Genomic DNA, 24254 nt, shown 5'->3' with positions numbered 1-24254 from the left:
CTTGGGTATTTTGTGGGTTATTGTCTATGGTTAGTTGCCTGTGTCTGCACTTGTTTATATATATATATATATATATATATATATATATATATATATATATATATATATATATATATATATATATATATATATATAGTGTCACGTTCGTTTTTGTTAACCTTTCTGATCTCCCCATCCCGGATCCGGGATCGTGAATACAGACTCAAGCTCATTACCATAACGCAACGTTAACTATTCATGAAAATCGCAAATGAAATGAAATAAATATGCTAGCTCTCAAGCTTAGCCTTTTGTTAACAACACTGTCATCTCAGATTTTCAAAATATGCTTCTCAACCATTGCAAAACAAGCATTTGTGTAACAGTATTGATGGCTAACGTAGCATTTAGCATTAGCATTCAGCTGGCAACATTTACACAAAAAAACAGAAAAGCATTCAAATAAAATCATTTACCTTTGAAGAACTTTAGATGTTTTCAATGAGGAGACTCTCAGATAGCAAATGTTCAGTTTTTCCTGAAAGATTATTTGTTTAGGACAAATAGCTCCGTTTTCTGCGTCACGTTTAGCTATGAAAAAACCCCTGTATCCAGGATTGTGTAAATCTATCAGCAAGCTCATTAGCATAACACAACGTTAACTATTCATGAAAATCGCAAATGAAATGAAATAAATATGCCATCTCTCAAGCTTAGCCTTTTGTAGACAACACTGTCATCTCAGATTTTCAAAATATGCTTCTCAACCATAGGAAAACAATCATTTGTGTAAAAGTAGCTAGCTAGCGTTAGCATTTAGCGTTAGCATTTAGCGTTAGCATTAGCGTTAGCATCCAGCACGCAACATTTCAACAAAAACATAAAAGCCTTCAAATAAAATCATTTACCTTTGAAGAACTTCTGATGTTTTCAATGAGGATACTCTCAGTTAGATAGCAGATGCTCAGTTTTGCCAAAAAGATTCCTTGTGTATTAGAAATAGCTCCTTTTATACATCACATTTGGCTACCAAAAAAAATCCGAAAATTCAGTCCTCAAAACGCGAACTTTTTTCCAAATTAACTCCATAATATCGACTGAAAACATGGCAAACGTTGTTTAGAATCAATCATCAAGGTGTTTTTCACATATCTCTTCATTGATATATCGTTCTTGGACATATGGTTTCTCCCCTATATCAAATGGAAAAGTACAAGCAGCTGGCAATTGCGCACCGAATTCCACGCAGGACACCAGGCGGACACTTGGAAAATGTAGTCTCTTATGGTCAATCTTCCAATGATATGCCTACAAATACGTCACAATGCTGCTAAGACCTTGGGCGAACGACAGAAAGTGTAGGCTCATTCCTTGCGCAATCACAGCCATATAAGGAGACAATGGAAAACAGAGCTTCAGAAATTCTGCTAATTTCCTGGTTGATGCATCATCTTGTTTTCGCCTGTAGAATGAGTTCTGGGGCACTGCATGAGTTCTGGGGCACTATGCATAGTCGAGCATCTTTTCGTGACAAAATATCGCGCTTAAAACGGGAACGTTTTTTATCCAAAAATGAAATAGCGCCCCTAGAGATCTAACAGGTTAAATAAGAAGAATGTATTCGCATCACGCTGCGCCTTGGTCTCCTCCATTCAACGAACGTGACATATTGTTGTTATAAAACCCGGAGAAGCCGACCTGGTTGAAAAACCGCAGGGAAAGTGGCCTCCATTTTCTTTCCCAGTGTATACTGATTACAGGGATTTGACCCCTCTGCCTCTGCTCCTCCCATTGGATAATGGACCGTTCTAAATCCAAACCAATTTGACATATTAGTAAAGACGAGATTAAATTGAGAATAGTCTGATGGGTGAAAATATGATCTACTTGATGAGAGAAACCAGCGTGTGCAGCCTGAGGCAAGGAACAGAGAGCAAGATTTTTTTGTTGTTGTGATTTTCTCAAATCATCATTAGCCTGTAGTTGGATCATGGGGGTTTGTATCTAAAGTTGCCAAATAACTTTAAATCGAGTATATTGGACCTGTTTCAAATGATCACTTCTACACTCAACATCACATGCAAATGTCCTGTTTTAACTTAAAAGTCTAATACAATCTACAGCTTGTAATTACGAGCCAGAGTTGTGCCAACTCTTTACCAAACCCTCTCGCTCCCCAGACACACAGACAGACCTTCTGACTGACGCACAGACAGCACACAGTGACTGCCCAGACACACAGAGAAGACACAACACACATTGACTGCCCAGACACACAGACAGACCTTCTAACTGACGCACAGACAACACACAGTGACTGCCCAGACACACAGAGAAGACACAACACACAGTGGAACACACAGTGACTGCCCAGACACACAGACAGATCTTCTGACTGAAGCACAGACAACACACAGTGGAACACACAGTGACTGCCCAGACACACAGACAGACCTTCTAACTGAAGGACAGACAACACACAGTGACTGCCCAGACACACAGACAGACCTTCTAACTGAAGGACAGACAACACACAATGGAACACACAGTGACTGCCCAGACACACAGACAGATCTTCTAACTGACGCACAGACAACACACAGTGGAACACACAGTGACTGCCCAGACACACAGAAAAGACACAACACACAGTGACTGCCTAGACACACAGACAGACCTTCTAACTGAAGGACAGACAACACACAGTGGAACACACAGTGACTGCCCAGGCACACAGAGAAGACACAACACACAGTGGAACACACAGTGACTGCCCAGACACATAGAGAAGACACAACACACAGTGGAACACACAGTGACTACAAAAAGCCTTTAATGTATTGGCACCTAAGTATTGTGATAATATCATATCGAGATGTCCCTAGTAATCCCCACCCCTTACGCACACACACACACACACACACACACACACACACACACACACACACACACACACACACACACACACACACACACACACACACACACACACACACAATCATCTCCACAGGGTAGTGTAATACAAATCCATAGCTCTAGGAGAGGTCTTTAATAGAGCGGTAGACAGGGTAGCTGGGTCTTATTGATCTGATGGACAGGAGGTCAGAGAGAGGAGGGAGGGAGGGAGAGAAAGAGACAAGGGAGACGAACAGAGAGAGAGAAAGAGACGAGGGAGAGAGAGACGAGGGAGAGGAACAGAGAGGGAGAGAAAGAGAAAGAGACGAGGGAGAGGAACAGAGAGAGAGAAAGAGACGAGGGAGAGAGAGAGACGAGGGAGAGGAACAGAGAGAGAGAAAGAGACGAGGGGGAGAGAGAGACGAGGGGGAGAGAGAGACGAGGGAGAGGAACAGAGAGAGAGAAAGAGACGAGGGAGAGGAACAGAGAGAGAGAAAGAGATGAGGGAGAGGAACAGAGAGAGAGAAAGAGATGAGGGAGAGAAAGAGACGAGGGAGAGGAACAGAGAGAGAGAAAGAGATGAGGGAGAGAAAGAGACGAGGGAGAGGAACAGAGAGGGAGAGAAAGAGAAAGAGACGAGGGAGAGGAACAGAGAGAGAGAAAGAGACGAGGGAGAGAGAGAGATGAGGGAGAGGAACAGAGGGAGAGAAAGAGAAAGAGACGAGGGAGAGGAACAGAGAGAGAGAAAGAGACGAGGGAGAGAGAGAGACGAGGGAGAGGAACGGAGAGGGAGGGAAAGAGAAAGAGACGAGGGAGAGGAACAGAGAGAGAGAAAGAGATGAGGGAGAGAAAGAGACGAGGGAGAGGAACAGAGAGAGAGAGAAAGAGATGAGGGAGAGAAAGAGAGAGAGAGAAAGAGACGAGGGAGAGGAACAGAGAGAGAGAAGGGAGGGGGGGAAGGGAGAGAAAGAGACGAGGGAGAGGAACAGAGAGAGAAAGAGAGGGAGGGAAAGGGAGAGAGAGAGAGAGAGTCCCTGCTGATCCCGTTAGCAGCAGGTCCCACTGTGAGTCTCACTCAGCACAATGAGCAGAATACCAAGTGTTCTAGAGTCTCACTCAGCACAATGAGCAGAATACCAAGTGTTCTAGAGTCTCACTCAGCACAATGAGCAGAATACCAAGTGTTCTAGAGTCTCACTCAGCACAATGAGCAGAATACCAAGTGTTCTAGAGTCTCACTCAGCACAATGAGCAGAATACCAAGTGTTCTAGAGTCTCACTCAGCACAATGAGCAGAATACCAAGTGTTCTAGAGTCTCACTCAGCACAATGAGCAGAATACCAAGTGTTCTAGAGTCTCACTCAGCACAATGAGCAGAATACCAAGTGTTCTAGAGTCTCACTCAGCACAATGAGCAGAATACCAAGTGTTCTAGAGTCTCACTCAGCACAATGAGCAGAATACCAAGTGTTCTAGAGTCTCACTCAGCACAATGAGCAGAATACCAAGTGTTCTAGAGTCTCACTCAGCACAATGAGCAGAATACCAAGTGTTCTAGAGTCTCACTCAGCACAATGAGCAGAATACCGATTGTTCTAGATTCTCACTCAGCACAATGAGCAGAATACCGAGTGTTCTAGAGTCTCACTCAGCACAATAAGCAGAATACCAAGTGTCCTATGAATGATCATTCTGTCTTTTCCTCATTTAACACTTCCTGTTTCTGGCACTTAAAGCTCATCATGAACGCAGTGAGAGCGAGAGAGAGGAGAGAATATCAAATGTGTGAATTCATATTGACAGTGTGTGTGCGTGGTGTATAATGTGTATGCATGATTGTGGTAATGAGTGACATTGGTTGCATTAGTTTGTGTGTGTGTGTGTGTGTGTGTGTGTGTATGGCTGGGGTCCATAAGCAGTGGCTGCTGTTCAGTGATGATAGCCCCCCCCCCCCCCCCCCCCCCCCTCCCCCCCCTCTGTCTTCACATGACATCCCAGTAATCCCTGACCCCCCTCCATGCATTCCACAAAGCCTAATGTACTGGAGCAATGGAGGATGCTGAGACAAGCACTCATCTGGAGCCCTAAGACAGGAGGTCTTTGTGGGGAGGACAAAGGTATTCTCTTCCTGGTCCTGTCAGGCACTACTGCTGTTGTCTTCCTGTCAGAGACTACTACTGTTGTTGTCTTCCTGTCAGAGACTACTGCTGTTGTTGTCTTCCTGTCAGGCACTACTACTGCTGTTGTCTTTCTGTCAGACACTACTGCTGTTGTCTTCCTGTCAGAGACTACTACTGTTGTTGTCTTCCTGTCAGAGACTACTGCTGTTGTTGTCTTCCTGTCAGGCAATACTACTGCTGTTGTCTTCCTGTCAGACACTACTACTGTTGTTGTCTTCCTGTCAGGCACTACTACTGCTGTTGTCTTCCTGTCAGAGACTACTGTTGTTGTTGTCTTCCTGTCAGAGACTACTACTGTTGTTGTTGTCTTCCTGTCAGAGACTACTACTGTTGTTGTTGTCTTCCTGTCAGAGACTACTACTGTTTTTGTTGTCTTCCTGTCAGAGACTACTGTTGTTGTTGTCTTCCTGTCAGAGACTACTGTTGTTGTTGTCTTCCTGTCAGAGACTACTACTGTTGTTGTTGTCTTCCTGTCAGAGACTACTACTGTTGTTGTTGTCTTCCTGTCAGAGACTACTACTGTTTTTGTTGTCTTCCTGTCAAAGACTACTACTGTTGTTGTCTTCCTGGTCCTGTCAGAGACTACTACTGTTGGCTTCCTGTCAGAGACTACTACTGTTGTCTTCCTATCAGACACTACTACTGTTGTCTTCCTGTCAGAGACTACTACTGTTGTCTTCCTGTCAGACACTACTACTGTTGGCTTCCTGTCAGAGACTACTGTTGTTGTCTTCCTGGTCCTGTCAGAGACTACTGGTGTGGTGTTCCTGGTCCTGTCAGAGACTACTGGTGTTGTCTTCCTGGTCCTGTCAGAGACTACTGTTGTTGACTTCCTGGTCCTGTCAGAGACTACTGTTGTTGTCTTCCTGGTCCTGTCAGAGACTACTGGTGTTGTCTTCCTGGTCCTGTCAGAGACTACTGTTGTTGTCTTCCTAGTCCTGTCAGAGACTACTGTTGTTGACTTCCTGTCAGAGACTACTGGTGTTGTGTTCCTGGTCCTGTCAGAGACTACTGGTGTTGTGTTCCTGGTCCTGTCAGAGACTACTGGTGTTGTGTTCCTGAGACTACTGGTTCTGTTCATGCTGCCGTCAGATGGTTATTTCAGCAGTGGAGCCGATAACTGTCTGTTGTCTCTGTACTAGGAGAGAGAAGGGGTTTCCTCTGTGTGCTGACCGACACACTGAGATGAAGGGATGTCAGTGGTTTGATTGAGCGTTGTCTTTCACCTCAACATGTCAACATGTCCAAGTCGTTATGCCGGCGTTGACAGGTTGGGTCGTCCAGGAGCCGCTCCGACACCGAGCCGCCAAGGAGAAACGTCTACCTGGTGACGGTGAAGACGGAGAAACATGTTCAGTCTACAGAGCATTCAGAAAGTATTCAGACTCCTGCCCTTGTTCACCACATGTTGTTACGTTACAGCCTTATTTTAAATTGGAATAAATCAACTAAATTCCTCATCAACCTAGACATTTTTTTTTTTTTTTTTTATGTTTGCAAATTTATATACAAAAAAATATGTACATGCGTGTTCAGACCCTTTCCATCATGTTTCCATTGATCATCCTTGAGATGTTTTCTACAACTTGATTGGAGTCCAACTGTGGTAAATTCAATTGATTGGACATGATTTGGAAAGGCAAACACACCTGTCTATATAAAGGTCCTACAGATGACAGTGCATTTCAGAGCAAAAACCAAGCCATGAGGTCGAAGGAAGTGTCCGTAGAGCTCCGAGGCAGGATTGTGTCGAGGCACAGATCTGTGGAAAGGTACCAAAACATTTCTGCAGTATTGAAGTTCCCCAAGAACACAATGGCCTCCATTATTCTCAAATGGAAAAAGTGTGGAAACACCAAGACTCTTCCTAGAGCTGGCCGCCCGGCCAATCTGAGCAAACCGTAGAGCAAATCTGAGCAATTCGTGGGAGAGGGGCCTTGGTCAGAGAGGTGACCAAGAACCCCAATGGTCACTCTGACAGACTTCCAGAGTTCCTCTGTGGAGATGGGAGAACCTTCCAGAAGGACAACCATCTCTGCAGCACTCCACCAATCAAGGATTTATGGTAGAGTGGACAGACGGAAGACACTCCCTAGTAAAAGGCACATGACAACCCACTTGGAGTTTGCCAAAAGGCACCTAAAGGACTCTCAGACCATGAGAAACAAGATTCTCTGGTCTGACGAAACCAAGATTGAACTATTTGGTCTGAATGCCAAATGTCACGTCTGGAGGAAACCTGGCACCATCCCTACGGTGAAGCATGGTGGTGGCAACATCATGCTGTGGGGATATTTTTCAGAAGCAGGGACTGGGGGACTAATCAGGATTGAGGGAAAGATGAAACGAGAAAAGTACAGAGAGATCCTTGATGAAAACCTGCTCCAGAGAGCTCAGGACCTCAGACTGGGGTGAAGGTTCACCTTCCAACAGCACAACAACACTAACACAGGAGTGGCTTGGGGACAAGTCTCTGAATATCCTTGAGTGGCCCAGCAAGAGCCTGGACTTGAACCCGATCGGACATCTCTAGAGACCTGAAAATAGCTATGCAGCAACGCTCCCCATCCAACCTGAAGAAGAAGACTCCAGGCTGCAATCGCTGCCAAAGGTGCTTCAACAAAGTACTGAGTAAAGGGTCTGAATACTTATGGAAATATAATATTTCAGTTTTTATTTTGAATACATTTACAAAAATGTGTAAATAGTTTTTTTCCCCTCATCGATCTACACACAATACCCCATAATGACATCACAATACCCCATAATGACATCACAGTACCCCATAATGACATCACGATACCCCATAATGACATCACAATACCCCATAATGACATCACAATACCCCATAATGACATCACAATACCTCATAATGACATCACAATACCCCATAATGACATCACAATACCTCATAATGAAAACCTGTTTTTTTAGAAATGTTTGCTAATTTTTATTTAAAAAAATAAAAATGGAATATCACAGGCTGTAACGTAACAAAATGTGGAAAAATTAAAGTGGTCTGAATACTTTCCCGAATGCACAGTGTGTATATATATATATGGTTGTAGTGCTATCTGACTCCTTGGTCCTGGTGAGAGGGTTGTTGACTCTGAGTAGTGCTATCTGACTCCTTGGTCCTGGTGAGGGGGTTGTTGACTGTGAGTAGTGCTATCTGACTCCTTGGTCCTGGTGAGGGGGTTGTTGACTGTGTGGTTGTGAGTGCTATCTGCCTCCTTGGTCCTGGTGAGGGGGTTGTTGACTGTGTGGTTGTAGTGCTATCTGACTCCTTGGTCCTGGTGAGGGGGTTGTTGACTGTGTGGTTGTGAGTGCTATCTGCCTCCTTGGTCCTGGTGAGGGGGTTGTTGACTGTGTGGTTGTAGTGCTATCTGCCTCCTTGGTCCTGGTGAGGGGGTTGTTGACTGTGTGGTTGTAGTGCTATCTGCCTCCTTGGTCCTGGTGAGGGGGTTGTTGACTGTGTGGTTGTAGTGCTATCTGACTCCTTGGTCCTGGTGAGGGGGTTGTTGACTGTGAGTAGTGCTATCTGACTCCTTGGTCCTGGTGAGAGGGTTGTTGACTGTGAGTAGTGCTATCTGACTCCTTGGTCCTGGTGAGGGGGTTGTTGACTGTGTTCTTGTTGACTGTGTGGTTGTAGTGCTATCTGACTCCTTGGTCCTGGTGAGAGGGTTGTTGACTGTGTGGTTGTAGTGCTATCTGACTCCTTGGTCCTGGTGAGGGGGTTGTTGACTGTGTGGTTGTGAGTGCTATCTGCCTCCTTGGTCCTGGTGAGGGGGTTGTTGACTGTGTGGTTGTAGTGCTATCTGACTCCTTGGTCCTGGTGAGGGGGTTGTTGACTGTGTGGTTGTGAGTGCTATCTGCCTCCTTGGTCCTGGTGAGGGGGTTGTTGACTGTGTGGTTGTAGTGCTATCTGCCTCCTTGGTCCTGGTGAGGGGGTTGTTGACTGTGTGGTTGTAGTGCTATCTGCCTCCTTGGTCCTGGTGAGGGGGTTGTTGACTGTGAGTAGTGCTATCTGACTCCTTGGTCCTGGTGAGAGGGTTGTTGACTGTGAGTAGTGCTATCTGACTCCTTGGTCCTGGTGAGAGGGTTGTTGACTGTGTGGTTGTAGTGCTATCTGACTCCTTGGTCCTGGTGAGGGTGTTGTTGACTGTGTGGTTGTGAGTGCTATCTGCCTCCTTGGTCCTGGTGAGAGGGTTGTTGACTCTGAGTAGTGCTATCTGCCTCCTTGGTCCTGGTGAGGGGGTTGTTGACTGTGAGTAGTGCTATCTGCCTCCTTGGTCCTGGTGAGGGGGTTGTTGACTGTGTGGTTGTAGTGCTATCTGACTCCTTGGTCCTGGTGAGGGGGTTGTTGACTGTGTGGTTGTAGTGCTATCTGACTCCTTGGTCCTGGTGAGGGGGTTGTTGACTGTGTGGTTGTAGTGCTATCTGACTCCTTGGTCCTGGTGAGGGTGTTGTTGACTGTGTGGTTGTGAGTGCTATCTGCCTCCTTGGTCCTGGTGAGAGGGTTGTTGACTCTGAGTAGTGCTATCTGCCTCCTTGGTCCTGGTGAGGGGGTTGTTGACTGTGAGTAGTGCTATCTGCCTCCTTGGTCCTGGTGAGGGGGTTGTTGACTGTGTGGTTGTAGTGCTATCTGACTCCTTGGTCCTGGTGAGGGGGTTGTTGACTGTGTGGTTGTAGTGCTATCTGACTCCTTGGTCCTGGTGAGGGGGTTGTTGACTGTGTGGTTGTAGTGCTATCTGACTCCTTGGTCCTGGTGAGGGGGTTGTTGACTGTGTGGTTGTGAGTGCTATCTGACTCCTTGGTCCTGGTGAGAGGGTTGTTGACTGTGTGGTTGTAGTGCTATCTGACTCCTTGGTCCTGGTGAGAGGGTTGTTGACTGTGAGTAGTGCTATCTGACTCATTGGTCCTGGTGAGGGGGTTGTTGACTGTGTGGTTGTAGTGCTATCTGACTACTTGGTCCTGGTGAGGGGGTTGTTGACTGTGTGGTTGTGAGTGTTATCTGACTCCTTGGTCCTGGTGAGGGGGTTGTTGACTGTGTGGTTGTGAGTGCTATCTGACCCCTTGGTCCTGGTGAGAGGGTTGTTGACTGTGAGTAGTGCTATCTGACTCCTTGGTCCTGGTGAGAGGGTTGTTGACTCTGAGTAGTGCTATCTGACTCCTTGGTCCTGGTGAGAGGGTTGTTGACTGTGAGTAGTGCTATCTGACTCCTTGGTCCTGGTGAGGGGGTTGTTGACTGTGTGGTTGTAGTGCTATCTGACTCCTTGGTCCTGGTGAGGGGGTTGTTGACTGTGTGGTTGTAGTGCTATCTGACTCCTTGGTGCTGGTGAGGGGGTTGTTGACTGTGTGGTTGTAGTGCTATCTGACTCCTTGGTCCTGGTGAGAGGGTTGTTGACTGTGAGTAGTGCTATCTGACTCCTTGGTCCTGGTGAGGGGGTTGTTGACTGTGTGGTTGTGAGTGCTATCTGACTCCTTGGTCCTGGTGAGGGGGTTGTTGACTGTGTGGTTGTAGTGCTATCTGACTCCTTGGTCCTGGTGAGGGGGTTGTTGACTGTGTGGTTGTAGTGCTATCTGACTCCTTGGTCCTGGTGAGAGGGTTGTTGACTGTGAGTAGTGCTATCTGACTCCTTGGTCCTGGTGAGAGGGTTGTTGACTCTGAGTAGTGCTATCTGACTCCTTGGTCCTGGTGAGAGGGTTGTTGACTGTGAGTAGTGCTATCTGACTCCTTGGTCCTGGTGAGGGGGTTGTTGACTGTGTGGTTGTAGTGCTATCTGACTCCTTGGTCCTGGTGAGAGGGTTGTTGACTGTGTGGTTGTAGTGCTATCTGACTCCTTGGTCCTGGTGAGAGGGTTGTTGACTGTGAGTAGTGCTATCTGCCTCCTTGGTCCTGGTGAGGGGGTTGTTGACTGTGTGGTTGTGAGTGCTATCTGCCTCCTTGGTCCTGGTGAGAGGGTTGTTGACTCTGAGTAGTGCTATCTGCCTCCTTGGTCCTGGTGAGGGGGTTGTTGACTGTGTGGTTGTAGTGCTATCTGACTCCTTGGTCCTGGTGAGGGGGTTGTTGACTGTGTGGTTGTAGTGCTATCTGACTCCTTGGTCCTGGTGAGAGGGTTGTTGACTGTGTGGTTGTAGTGCTATCTGACTCCTTGGTCCTGGTGAGAGGGTTGTTGACTGTGAGTAGTGCTATCTGCCTCCTTGGTCCTGGTGAGGGGGTTGTTGACTGTGTGGTTGTGAGTGCTATCTGCCTCCTTGGTCCTGGTGAGAGGGTTGTTGACTCTGAGTAGTGCTATCTGCCTCCTTGGTCCTGGTTTAGGGTGTTGTTGACTGTGAGTAGTGCTATCTGCCTCCTTGGTCCTGGTGAGGGGGTTGTTGACTGTGTGGTTGTAGTGCTATCTGCCTCCTTGGTCCTGGTGAGAGGGTTGTTGACTCTGAGTAGTGCTATCTGACTCCTTGGTCCTGGTGAGGGGGTTGTTGACTGTTTGGTTGTAGTGCTATCTGACTCCTTGGTCCTGGTGAGGGGGTTGTTGACTGTGTGGTTGTGAGTGCTATCTGACTCCTTGGTCCTGGTGAGAGGGTTGTTGACTGTGTGGTTGTAGTGCTATCTGACTCCTTGGTCCTGGTGAGAGGGTTTTTGACTGTGAGTAGTGCTATCTGACTCATTGGTCCTGGTGAGGGGGTTGTTGACTGTGTGGTTGTAGTGCTATCTGACTCCTTGGTCCTGGTGAGGGGGTTGTTGACTGTGTGGTTGTGAGTGTTATCTGACTCCTTGGTCCTGGTGAGGGGGTTGTTGACTGTGTGGTTGTGAGTGCTATCTGACCCCTTGGTCCTGGTGAGAGGGTTGTTGACTGTGAGTAGTGCTATCTGACTCCTTGGTCCTGGTGAGAGGGTTGTTGACTCTGAGTAGTGCTATCTGACTCCTTGGTCCTGGTGAGAGGGTTGTTGACTGTGAGTAGTGCTATCTGACTCCTTGGTCCTGGTGAGGGGGTTGTTGACTGTGTGGTTGTAGTGCTATCTGACTCCTTGGTCCTGGTGAGGGGGTTGTTGACTGTGTGGTTGTAGTGCTATCTGACTCCTTGGTCCTGGTGAGAGGGTTGTTGACTGTGTGGTTGTAGTGCTATCTGACTCCTTGGTCCTGGTGAGAGGGTTGTTGACTGTGAGTAGTGCTATCTGCCTCCTTGGTCCTGGTGAGGGGGTTGTTGACTGTGTGGTTGTGAGTGCTATCTGCCTCCTTGGTCCTGGTGAGAGGGTTGTTGACTCTGAGTAGTGCTATCTGCCTCCTTGGTCCTGGTGAGGGGGTTGTTGACTGTGAGTAGTGCTATCTGCCTCCTTGGTCCTGGTGAGGGGGTTGTTGACTGTGTGGTTGTAGTGCTATCTGCCTCCTTGGTCCTGGTGAGAGGGTTGTTGACTCTGAGTAGTGCTATCTGACTCCTTGGTCCTGGTGAGGGGGTTGTTGACTGTGTGGTTGTAGTGCTATCTGACTCCTTTGTCCTGGTGAGGGGGTTGTTGACTGTGTGGTTGTGAGTGCTATCTGACTCCTTGGTCCTGGTGAGAGGGTTGTTGACTGTGTGGTTGTAGTGCTATCTGACTCCTTGGTCCTGGTGAGAGGGTTGTTGACTGTGAGTAGTGCTATCTGACTCATTGGTCCTGGTGAGGGGGTTGTTGACTGTGTGGTTGTAGTGCTATCTGACTCCTTGGTCCTGGTGAGGGGGTTGTTGACTGTGTGGTTGTGAGTGTTATCTGACTCCTTGGTCCTGGTGAGGGGGTTGTTGACTGTGTGGTTGTGAGTGCTATCTGACCCCTTGGTCCTGGTAAGAGGGTTGTTGACTGTGAGTAGTGCTATCTGACTCCTTGGTCCTGGTGAGGGGGTTGTTGACTGTGTGGTTGTGAGTGCTATCTGACTTTTTGGTCCTGGTGAGGGGGTTGTTGACTCTGAGTAGTGCTATCTGACTCCTTGGTCCTGGTGAGAGGGTTGTTGACTGTGTGGTTGTGAGTGCTATCTGCCTCCTTGGTCCTGGTGAGAGGGTTGTTGACTGTGTGGTTGTAGTGCTATCTGACTCCTTGGTCCTGGTGAGGGGGTTGTTGACTGTGTGGTTGTGAGTGCTATCTGACTCCTTGGTCCTGGTGAGGGGGTTGTTGACTGTGTGGTTGTGAGTGCTACAGTAGCCATCCCAACTCAGTAGCTGACAGTGTCTTTCCCTTCCTTGTTGTTCTCCAGATGAGGGGCCTTACACAAAGCACTCCAACCCCTCCAGGCCACCGGATGGAGCGCTGGCCATCAGGAGGCAGAGTATCCCAGGTAAGGATACATAACCTCTCGACCCTGACCTCTGACCCCTCACTGAGCCTGGACTTTTATTATCTCACCTATGAACCCTAACATGATTGTCCCCAAACGTGATCGACCCATCACCCCTTACCTGTCCTATTGGACACTAGTCACCTAATACCTCCCACCTACTACCTAACCCACACCTCCCAATGAGCTAGATTAGCCCCCTCCCCTCACCAGTCCTTTCCTAGGGCACACTAAGCAGTTCAATGCTCACTTCAATATGTTGTGATCTCTTACCTGCCTGTACCTGTCCTTACCTCACCTGACCCTCTGCCCCTTCACACCCGTAAATGTCTCTCTTTGCCTCTGAAAGAAACGGTCTGTGCTTCAACAATAGAAAACCTTTACAAACATGCTCTAGAATGTCTTGATCTGAATCTATAGAACACTTTTACACGGACTCAGTGAGCTCTATCAGAATGTGTTGTATCTCGTGGACTCAGTGAGCTCTGTTAGAATGTGTTGTATCTCATGGACTCAGTGAGCTCTATTAGAATGTGTTGTTATCTCGTGGACTCAGTAAGCTCTATCAGAATGTGTTGTATATCATGGACTCAGTGAGCTCTATCAGAATGTGTTGTATCTCGTGGACTCAGTGAGCTCTATTCGAATGTGTTGTTATCTCGTGGACTCAGTAAGCTCTATCAGAATGTGTTGTTATCTCGTGGACTCAGTGAGCTCTATCAGAATGTGTTGTTATCTCGTGGACTCAGTGAGCTCTATCAGAATGTGTTGTTATCTCGTGGACTCAGTGAGCTCTATCAGAATGTGTTGTATCTCGTGGACTCAGTGAGCTCTATCAGAATGTGTTGTTATCTCGTGGACTCAGTGAGCTCTATCAGAATGTGTTGTTATCTCGTGGACTCAGTGAGCTCTATCAGAATGTGTTGTTATCTCGTGGACTCAGTGAGCTCTATCAGAATGTGTTGTTATCTCGTGGACTCAGTGAGCTCTATCAGAATGTGTTGTTATCTCGTGGACTCAGTGAGCTCTATCAGAATGTGTTGTTATCTCGTGGACTCAGTGAGCTCTATCAGAATGTGTTGTTATCTCGTGGACTCAGTGAGCTCTATCAGAATGTGTTGTTATCTCGTGGACTCAGTGAGCTCTATCAGAATGTGTTGTTATCTCGTGGACTCAGTGAGCTCTATCAGAATGTGTTGTTATCTCGTGGACTCAGTGAGCTCTATCAGAATGTGTTGTTATCTCGTGGACTCAGTGAGCTCTATCAGAATGTGTTGTTATCTCGTGGACTCAGTGAGCTCTATCAGAATGTGTTGTTATCTCGTGGACTCAGTGAGCTCTATCAGAATGTGTTGTTATCTCGTGGACTCAGTGGGCTCTATCAGAATGTGTTGTATATCATGGACTCAGTGGGCTCTATCAGAATGTGTTGTTATCTCGTGGACTCAGTGAGCTCTATTAGAATGTGTTGTATCTCGTGGACTCAGTGAGCTCTATCAGAATGTGTTGTTATCTCGTGGACTCAGTGAGCTCTATTATAATGTGTTGTATCTCGTGGACTCAGTGAGCTCTATTAGAATGTGTTGTATCTCGTGGACTCAGTGAGCTCTGTTAGAATGTGTTGTATCTCATGGACTCAGTGAGCTCTATCAGAATGTGTTGTTATCTCGTGGACTCAGTGAGCTCTATTAGAATGTGTTGTATCTCGTGGACTCAGTGAGCTCTATCAGAATGTGTTGTATCTCGTGGACTCAGTGAGCTCTATCAGAATGTGTTGTTATCTCGTGGACTCAGTGAGCTCTATTAGAATGTGTTGTATCTCGTGGACTCAGTGAGCTCTATTAGAATGTGTTGTATCTCGTGGACTCAGTGAGCTCTATTAGAATGTGTTGTATCTCGTGGACTCAGTGAGCTCTATTAGAATGTGTTGTATTTCGTGGACTCAGTGAGCTCTATTAGAATGTGTTGTATCTCGTGGACTCAGTGAGCTCTATTAGAATGTGTTGTATCTCGTGGACTCAGTGAGCTCTATTAGAATGTGTTGTATCTCGTGGACTCAGTGAGCTCTATCAGAATGTGTTGTATCGCTGGGAGCCAACTCTCTGAGTAACAGATTACTGGGCATGTGTTGCGTCTCCTGGCCTCGTCTGAGAGTTATTAACAAGCTGTTCTGTCAACAACAACAACAACAACGCCAGGCTCAGCTCTAGAGCGAGATAAAAGTGATATCCTTCACTGCCAAGCCACGCTGCTATTATACACACTGGCCTCATTGGCTTCAGAGAGAGAGTTTAGTCAGGGACAGACTGGGGGATGGATAGAGATGTTTGGATCTGTTTGAAAAAGAGGGAGATGGCGATTATGTTTTTTGTGAGAGAGATAGTGATTAGAATAACTAAATCAATTTTAAGTCCCCACGAGGATAGAGAGAGAGAGAGAGAGAGAGAGAGAGAGAGAGAGAGAGAGAGAGAGAGAGAGAGAGAGAGAGAGAGAGAGAGAGAGAGAGAGAGAGAGAGAGAGAGAGAGAGAGAGAGAGAGAGAGAGAGAGAGAGAGAGAGAGAGAGAGAGAGAGAGAGAGAGAGAGAGAGAGAGAGAGAATTGAAACAGTGTAGCAACAGTATTACCATATTATCCACTAGAGGTCGACCGATTATGATTTTTCAACACCGATTATTGGAGGACCAAAAAAGCCGATACCAATTAATCAACGATTTTGTTTATTTATTTATGTATTTGTAATAATAACAATTACAACAATACTGAATAAACACTTATTTTAACTTAATATAATAAATCAATAAAATCAATTTAGCCTCAAATAAATAATGAAACATGTTCAATTTGGTTTAAATAATGCAAAAACAAAGTGTTGGAGAAGAAAGTAAAAGTGCAATATGTGCCATGTAAAAAAGCTAACGTTTCAGTTCCTTTGGCTCAGAACATGAGAACATATGAAAGCTGGTGGTTCCTTTTAACATGAGTCTTCAATATTCCCAGGTAAGAGGTTTTAGGTTGTAGTTAATATAGGAATTACAGGACTATTTCCCTCTATACAATTTGTATTTCATTAGCCTTTGACTATTGGATGTTCTTCTGGGCACTTTAGTATTGCCAGTGTAACAGTTTAGCTTCCGTCCTTCTCCTCGCTCCTCCCTGGGCTCAAACCAGCAACACAACGACAACAGCCACCATCGAAGCAGCGTTACCTATGCAGAGCAAGGGGAACAACTACTAGAAGGCTCAGAGCGAGTGACGTTTGAAACACTATTAGCGCGCGCTAACTAGCTAGCCATTTCACTTCGGTTACACTAGCCTCATCTGGTTCAGGGGGCTGTTTCAATACAGGTTGGTTCAGGGGACTGTATCAATACCCTCTGTTGGTTCAGGGGACTGGTTCAATACCCTCCGTTGGTTCAGGGGACTGTATCAATACCCTCCGTTGGTTCAGGGGACTGTATCAATACCCTCCGTTGGTTCAGGGGACTGTTTCAATACCCTCCGTTGGTTCAGGGGACTGTTTCAATACCCTCCGTTGGTTCAGGGGACTGTATCAATACCCTCCGTTGGTTCAGGGGGCTGTATCAATACCCTCCGTTGGTTCAGGGGACTGTATCAATACCCTCCGTTGGTTCAGGGGACTGTATCAATACCCTCCGTTGGTTCAGGGGACTGTATCAATACCGTCCGTTGGTTCAGGGGACTGTATCAATACCGTCCGTTGGTTCAGGGGACTGTATCAATACCGTCCGTTGGTTCAGGGGACTGTATCAATACCGTCCGTTGGTTCAGGGGACTGTATCAATACCGTCCGTTGGTTAAGGGGACTGTATCAATACCGTCCGTTGGTTCAGGGGACTGTATCAATACCGTCCGTTGGTTCAGGGGACTGTATCAATACCGTCCGTTGGTTCAGGGGACTGTATCAATACCGTCCGTTGGTTCAGGGGACTGTATCAATACAGAATGGTTCAGGGGACTGTATCAATACCCTCCGTTGGTTCAGGGGACTGTATCAATACCCTCCGTTGGTTCAGGGGACTGTATCAATACCCTCCGTTGGTTCAGGGGACTGTATCAATACCCTCCGTTGGTTCAGGGGACTGAATCAATACCCTCCGTTGGTTCAGGGGACTGTATCAATACCCTCCGTTGGTTCGGGGACTGTATCAATACCGTCCGTTGATTCAGGGGACTGTATCAATACCCTCCGTTGGTTCAGGGGACTGTATCAATACCGTCCGTTGGTTCAGGGGACTGTATCAATACCGTCCGTTGGTTCAGGGGACTGTATCAATACCCTCCGTTGGTTCAGGGGACTGTATCAATACCCTCCGTTGGTTCAGGGGACTGAATCAATACCCTCCGTTGGTTCAGGGGACTGTATCAATACCCTCCGTTGGTTCAGGGGACTGTATCAATACCGTCCGTTGATTCAGGGGACTGTATCAATACCCTCCGTTGGTTCAGGGGACTGTTTCCTCTTTGGTACTTATTGATTCCATTTGACCTGTTATATAGATGTGATGTACTTATCAGGTTAGAGTCATGGGGTTTGTGTTTTATAGCTAGTTCCTGTTTAGTCCAACGCTCTAACCACTAGGCTACCCTGCCTCCCCAGGTTAGAGTCATGGGGTTTGTGTTTTATAGCTAGTTCCTGTTTAGTCCAACGCTCTAACCACTAGGCTACCCTGCCTCCCCAGGTTAGAGTCATGGGGTTTGTGTTTTATAGCTAGTTCCTGTTTAGTCCAACGCTCTAACCACTAGGCTACCCTGCCTCCCCAGGTTAGAGTCATGGGGTTTGTGTTTTATAGCTAGTTCCTGTTTAGTCCAACGCTCTAACCACTAGGCTACCCTGCCTCCCCAGGTTAGAGTCATGGGGTTTGTGTTTTATAGCTAGTTCCTGTTAGTCCAACGCTCTAACCACTAGGCTACCCTGCCTCCCCAGGTTAGAGTCATGGGGTTTGTGTTTTATAGCTAGTTCCTGTTTAGTCCAACGCTCTAACCACTAGGCTACCCTGCCTCCCCAGGTTAGAGTCATGGGGTTTGTGTTTTATAGCTAGTTCCTGTTTAGTCCAACGCTCTAACCACTAGGCTGCCCTGCCGCCCCAGGTTAGAGTCATGGGGTTTGTGTTTTATAGCTAGTTCCTGTTTAGTCCAACGCTCTAACCACTAGGCTACCCTGCCGCCCCAGGTTAGAGTCACGGGGTTTGTGTTTTATAGCTAGTTCCTGTTTTATTTGTTTTGATGAAACCAGTGTTATAGGAAATGATAACTAAGAGAGGTTATGAGCATCCGGGAGCCATTTTACGAGACGACAGATAGAAGGTGTCAACGACTACGTGCTTTTTAAACAGACAGTAAATGCATGAACCAACTCTGAAACACTCTTTCACTCTTTCACTCTCTTTCTCCTAACAGACTTAATGCATTCTGCAAGTCTTGTCTTGAATTTCTGAAGCACTTGTTGATTCAAATATAGTTGTTTGCACAGATGACTTCATCCTCTCCACGCCCACACACAGTGAGATGACGGGAGAGAGAGAGAGAGAGAGATCGTGAGAGGTCAAGGGTGATAGGGAAAGAAAGAACTCAAGAAAGAGAGAAAAATGTGTGACTACCTACCTGTCTGTCTGTCACTCGGGTGCTGTGGGAGAGGTGGGAGAGGTGTGAGACAGTCAGTCTGTCTCTCTGTCCCTCTGGTGCTGTGGGAGAGGTGTGAGACAGTCTGTCTCTCTGTCCCTCTGGTGCTGTGGGAGAGGCGGGAGAGAGGTGAGACATTCTGCCTGTCTGTCTGTCCCTCTGGTGCTGTGGGAGGTGTGGGAGAGGTGGAGAAGTTGGAGAGAGAGGAGATGGGAGGTTAACACAGTCAGATCATGAAAAGAGAGAGAACAGAGGAGAGAGAACAGAGAGAGAACAGAGGAGAGAGAGAGAGAACAGAGGAGAGAGAGAACAGAGGAGAGAGAGAGAGAGAGAACAGAGGAGAGAGAGAGAACAGAGGAGAGAGAGAGAACAGAGGAGAGAGGAGAGAGGAGAGAGGAGAGAGAAGAGAGAAGAGAGAAGAGAGAAGAGAGAACAGAGGAGAGAGAAGAGAGAACAGAGAACAGAGGAGAGAGAACAGAGGAGAGAGAACAGAGAGAGCAAAACATCTCTGTTAGACCCAGAAACCATTCATCCTCTCTGGTACACATGTTAACCTGTAGAAATATCTCCTCATCTCTTAGAGACGAGCACCAATGACAGGAACACCCTGCAGGGCATACGGTATGCTGGCTCTAAGTTCAGGCAGCCATAGAAGCTGAGATTAGTTGGAAAAGGTCCCTCCTATATCATTTGTGTCCGAGATCACCGTTTCAGGGGCAGTGGCCTTTCTCTACGGCTGATTGATGCTCAGTGGTCACCTTATACCAACTCTAGCATGTTGTAAACTGGGCTGATTTGGTTCAGTGCAGATTACCAGGCACAGCAGCGAATCTTCAGAAAGGGGAACCGAGGCCCCGGGTCCCCTCTCTTCCTTCCTCTTTGTCCCCCTCGCAAACCCGCACACTCGCACACACACTCCTTCCCCTCTCCGAGGCCCCGGGTCCCCTCTCTTCCTTCCTGTTTGTCCCCTTCGCACACATGCACACACACACTCCTTCCCCTCTTCCGAGGCCCCGGGTCCCCTCTCTTCCTTCCTGTTTGTCCCCCTCGCACACCGCACACACGCACACACACTCCTTCCCCTCTCCGAGGCCCCGGGTCCCATTTCTTCCTTCCTGTTTGTCCCCTTCGCACACACACACTCCTTCCCCTCTCCGAGGCCCCGGGTCCCCTCTCTCCCTTCCTGTTTGTCCCCTTCGCACACATGCACACACACACACTCCTTCCCCTCTCCGAGTCCCCGGGTCCCCTCTCTTCCTTCCTGTTTGTCCCCCTCGCACACCGCACACACGCACACACACTCCTTCCCCTCTCCGAGGCCCCGGGTCCCCTCTCTTCCTTCCTGTTTGTCCCCTTCGCACACACACACTCCTTCCCCTCCCCGTCACAACTCTGCCAGCCAGCTAGCTAGCGCTTCCGATTAGCCGCAAACCCGCTAGCACGGAAATGACTTCAGCTGTGCACGGATACCCTGGCCCCCCCACGACTACCCCAACACCAAACTCCTTTTCTCCATCCTGAAGCCCCCTTTGGCATTCTCATCAATATGCAAATGACTTAAGTTAACATTTAATTAAAGGGTAGAATGGCTTGGTCTTTTTCAATGATATGCTTAGTGGGCGATAGACACTGACAGGACAGGCTGTCTGGCAGCACCTAGCTTGTACCTGAACTACATCTCAAATGGCACGCTGTCCCCTGTATATGTCCCCTATATATGTGTCCTATATATGTCCCCTATATATGTGTCCTATATATGTGTCCTATATATGTCCTCTATATATGTCCCCTTTGTATGTCCCCTATATATGTCCCTTATATATGTCCCCTATATATGTGCCCTATATATGTCCCCTATATATGTGCCATATATATGTCCCCTATATATGTCCCCTATATAGTGCACTACTTTTGATAGATCTGAGGCCAGTGGTTTGTAGTGTAGTAACCATGTTGTAGTGTAGTAACCATGTTGTAGTGTAGTAACCATGCTGTAGTGTAGTAACCATGTTGTAGTGTAGTAACCATGCTGTAGTGTAGTAACCATGTTGTAGTGTAGTAACCATGTTGTAGTGTAGTAACCATGTGGTAGTGTAGTAACCATGTGGTAGTGTAGTGACCATGTGGTAGTGTAGTAACCATGTGGTAGTGTAGTAACCATGTGGTAGTGTAGTGACCATGTGGTAGTGTAGTAACCATGTGGTAGTGTAGTAACCATGTGGTAGTGTAGTAACCATGCTGTAGTGTAGTAACCATGTGGTAGTTTAGTAACCATGTTGTAGTGTAGTAACCATGTGGTAGTGTCGTAACCATGTTGTAGTGTAGTAACCATGTGGTAGTGTCGTAACCATGTGGTAGTGTAGTAACCATGGTGTAGTGTAGTAACCAGTTGTAGTGTAGTAACCATGTTGTAGTGTAGTAACCATGTGGTAGTGTCGTAACCATGTGGTAGTGTCGTAACCATGTGGTAGTGTAGTAACCATGTTGTAGTGTCCAGGGGTTTGTAGTGTAGTAACCATGTGTAGTGTAGTAACCATGTTGTAGTGTAGTAACCATGTGGTAGTGTAGTAACCATGGTTGTAGTGTAGTAACCATGTGTAGTGTAGTTAACCATGTGTAGTGTCCAGGGTTTGTAGTGTAGTAACCATGTTGTAGTGTAGTAACCATGTTGTAGTGTAGTAACCATGTTGTAGTGTAGTAACCATGTTGTAGTGTAGTAACCATGTTGTAGTGTAGTAACCATGTTGTAGTGTAGTAACCATGCTGTAGTGTAGTAACCATGTTGTAGTGTAGTAACCATGTTGTAGTGTAGTAACCATGTTGTAGTGTAGTAACCATGTTGTAGTTTAGTAACCATGTTGTAGTGTAGTAACCATGTGGTAGTGTAGTAACCATGTTGTAGTGTCCAGGGGTTTCTAGTGTAGTAACCATGTTGTAGTGTAGTAACCATGTTGTAGTGTAGTAACCATGTGGTAGTGTAGTAACCATGTTGTAGTTTAGTAACCATGTTGTAGTGTAGTAACCATGTGGTAGTGTAGTAACCATGTTGTAGTGTAGTAACCATGTTATAGTGTAGTAACCATGTTGTAGTGTAGTAACCATGTGGTAGTGTAGTAACCATGTTGTAGTGTAGTAACCATGTTATAGTGTAGTAACCATGGTGTAGTGTCCAGGGGTTTCTAGTGTAGTAACCATGTTGTAGTGTGGTAACCATGTTGTAGTGTCCAGGGGTTTCTATTGTAGTAACCATGTTGTAGTGTAGTAACCATGGTGTAGTGTCCAGGGGTTTGTAGTGTAGTAACCATGTTGTAGTGTAGTAACCATGTTGTAGTGTGGTAACCATGGTGTAGTGTCCAGGGGTTTGTAGTGTAGTAACCATGTTGTAGTGTAGTAACCATGCTGTAGTGTAGTAACCATGTGGTAGTGTAGTAACCATGTGGTAGTGTAGTTACCATGTTGTAGTGTAGTAACCATGTTGTAGTGTGGTAACCATGTGGTAGTGTAGTTACCATGTTGTAGTGTAGTAACCATGTTGTAGTGTGGTAACCATGGTGTAGTGTCCAGGGGTTTGTAGTGTAGTAACCATGTTGTAGTGTAGTAACAACCCTAGATGTGTGTCTGGACTATATCTCCTGGAAGGATGAAGTAGCATGAATAAAATAATGTTTTATTAATGAAAAAATGTCCATGATTATTTGAACATGTTGGTAACCAGTTGTATAAAAGTGTCAATGCCCTGGAAGACGGTGTTTTGGAGGAGAATATATTGGCACAGAGTGCCGGCCCTCGACAAGCCAATGTGCTGTATCCTCCAAACACCAGTTTATCACTTAACTAAACAGTAGACGGAGAGTTAAAGGAGGACAGAGGAGGACAGGGTTCATGTCCTCTGTTCCTTGGTGTCACTACATCACGCGGTTTTAAAGTCTCCTGGACAGTGTCCCTGCTGCGTGCTGTTCTCAGGGCCATCTGTCAGGCCTGCTCACTAGGGAAATGACTGAGCAGGAGAAGGACATTTTGTCTGACGCAGTCCCCTTGTCTCACTGTCCTCTAACCCTACTACCACACTGGACATGAACAGGCACAGAGGAGAGGATGTGACCTATGGGGGTGGGGTGGGGGGGTGAGAGACGCGAGGGAGAGGAAGGGAGGATAGGACATAGGAAAGGGCAGAGGAGAGGAGGAGGAGGAGGTGATTAGAGGAGGAGGAGGAGGAGGAGATTAGAGGAGGAGGAGGTGATTAGAGGAGGAGGAGGAGGAGGAGATTAGACGAGGAGAGGAGGAGGTGATTAGAGGAGGGGAGGAGGAGGAGATTAGAGGATCAGAGGAAGAGGTGATTAGAGGAGGAGAGGAGGAGGTGATTAGAGGAGGAGAGTGGGAGGAGGAGGAGGAGGTGATTAGAGGAGGAGGAGGAGGTGATTAGAGGAGGAGGAGGAGGAGGTGATTGGAGGAGGAGGAGGAGGTGATTAGAGGAGGAGAGTGTAGGAGAGGAGGAGATTGAGATTGAGATTGGAGGAGGAGGTGATTAGAGGAGGAGAGTGGAGGAGAGGAGGAGGAGGAGAGAGGACAAGGAGAGGAGGAGGAGGAGGAGGGAGGACAAGGAGAGAGGAGAGGAGAGGAGAGGAGGGAGAGAGGAAGAGAGTGGATGAGGAGAGAGGAGAGGAGGAGGAGAGGAGGAGGAGAGAGAGAGAGACAGAGGCTTGTTTCTCTCTCTTGATCGTATCTCTCACCACTCATCTCCATTCTAAGAGGCTTATCCACATTCTGAGCATCACAGACAGGAATATAACCCACCAGATCACAGCCTGGTCTGTGGGCTTTTGGAACAGAGAGACAGTTTGTCTCTTCACAGTGTGATGCACAATTCATTCACCCTCCAGTGTTCACAGAACCATAGTTGACTGGTTATGTTGATGAAGACCCTCCAGACAGACTGTCTCAGATTGTAGTGTTGATGAAGACCATCTAGACAGACTGTCTCAGATTGTAGTGGTTAGATATGACTGGTTATGTTGTTGAAGACCCTCCAGACAGACTGTCTCAGATTGTAGTGTTGATGAAGACCATCTAGACAGACTGTCTCAGATTGTAATGGTTAGATATGACTGGTTATGTTGTTGAAGACCCTCCAGACAGACTGTCTCAGATTGTAGTGTTGATGAAGACCATCTAGACAGACTGTCTCAGATTGTAATGGTTAGATATGACTGGTTATGTTGATGAAGACCATCTAGACAGACTGTCTCAGATTGTA

General features: G+C 46.9%; 1 protein-coding gene across 26 annotated transcripts in view; it reads left to right on the top strand.

The window, feature by feature from the left end:
• LOC118938861 (glutamate receptor-interacting protein 1) overlaps window positions 1–24254 on the top strand; it is a 722511-nt gene that overhangs the window by 519840 nt on the left and 178417 nt on the right. For 21 of the 26 annotated variants that reach the window (XM_090201312.1, XM_090201307.1, XM_090201305.1 and 18 more), the window contains one exon: window positions 13280–13360. The exons of the other annotated variants lie outside the window; for them this stretch is intronic. In XM_090201312.1, the coding sequence (XP_090057438.1) occupies window positions 13280–13360 (81 nt within the window). The remainder of the gene's footprint in view (window positions 1–13279; window positions 13361–24254) is intronic. 26 annotated transcript variants of the gene reach the window in all.

Source organism: Oncorhynchus mykiss, chromosome 15 (genome assembly GCF_057628025.1).
Source record: "Oncorhynchus mykiss isolate SJ-2025 chromosome 15, ASM5762802v1, whole genome shotgun sequence".
NCBI lineage: Eukaryota > Metazoa > Chordata > Actinopteri > Salmoniformes > Salmonidae > Oncorhynchus > Oncorhynchus mykiss.
The sequence above is the reverse complement of the archived record's forward strand: the minus strand, read 5'-3'. Positions and strand labels throughout refer to the sequence as shown.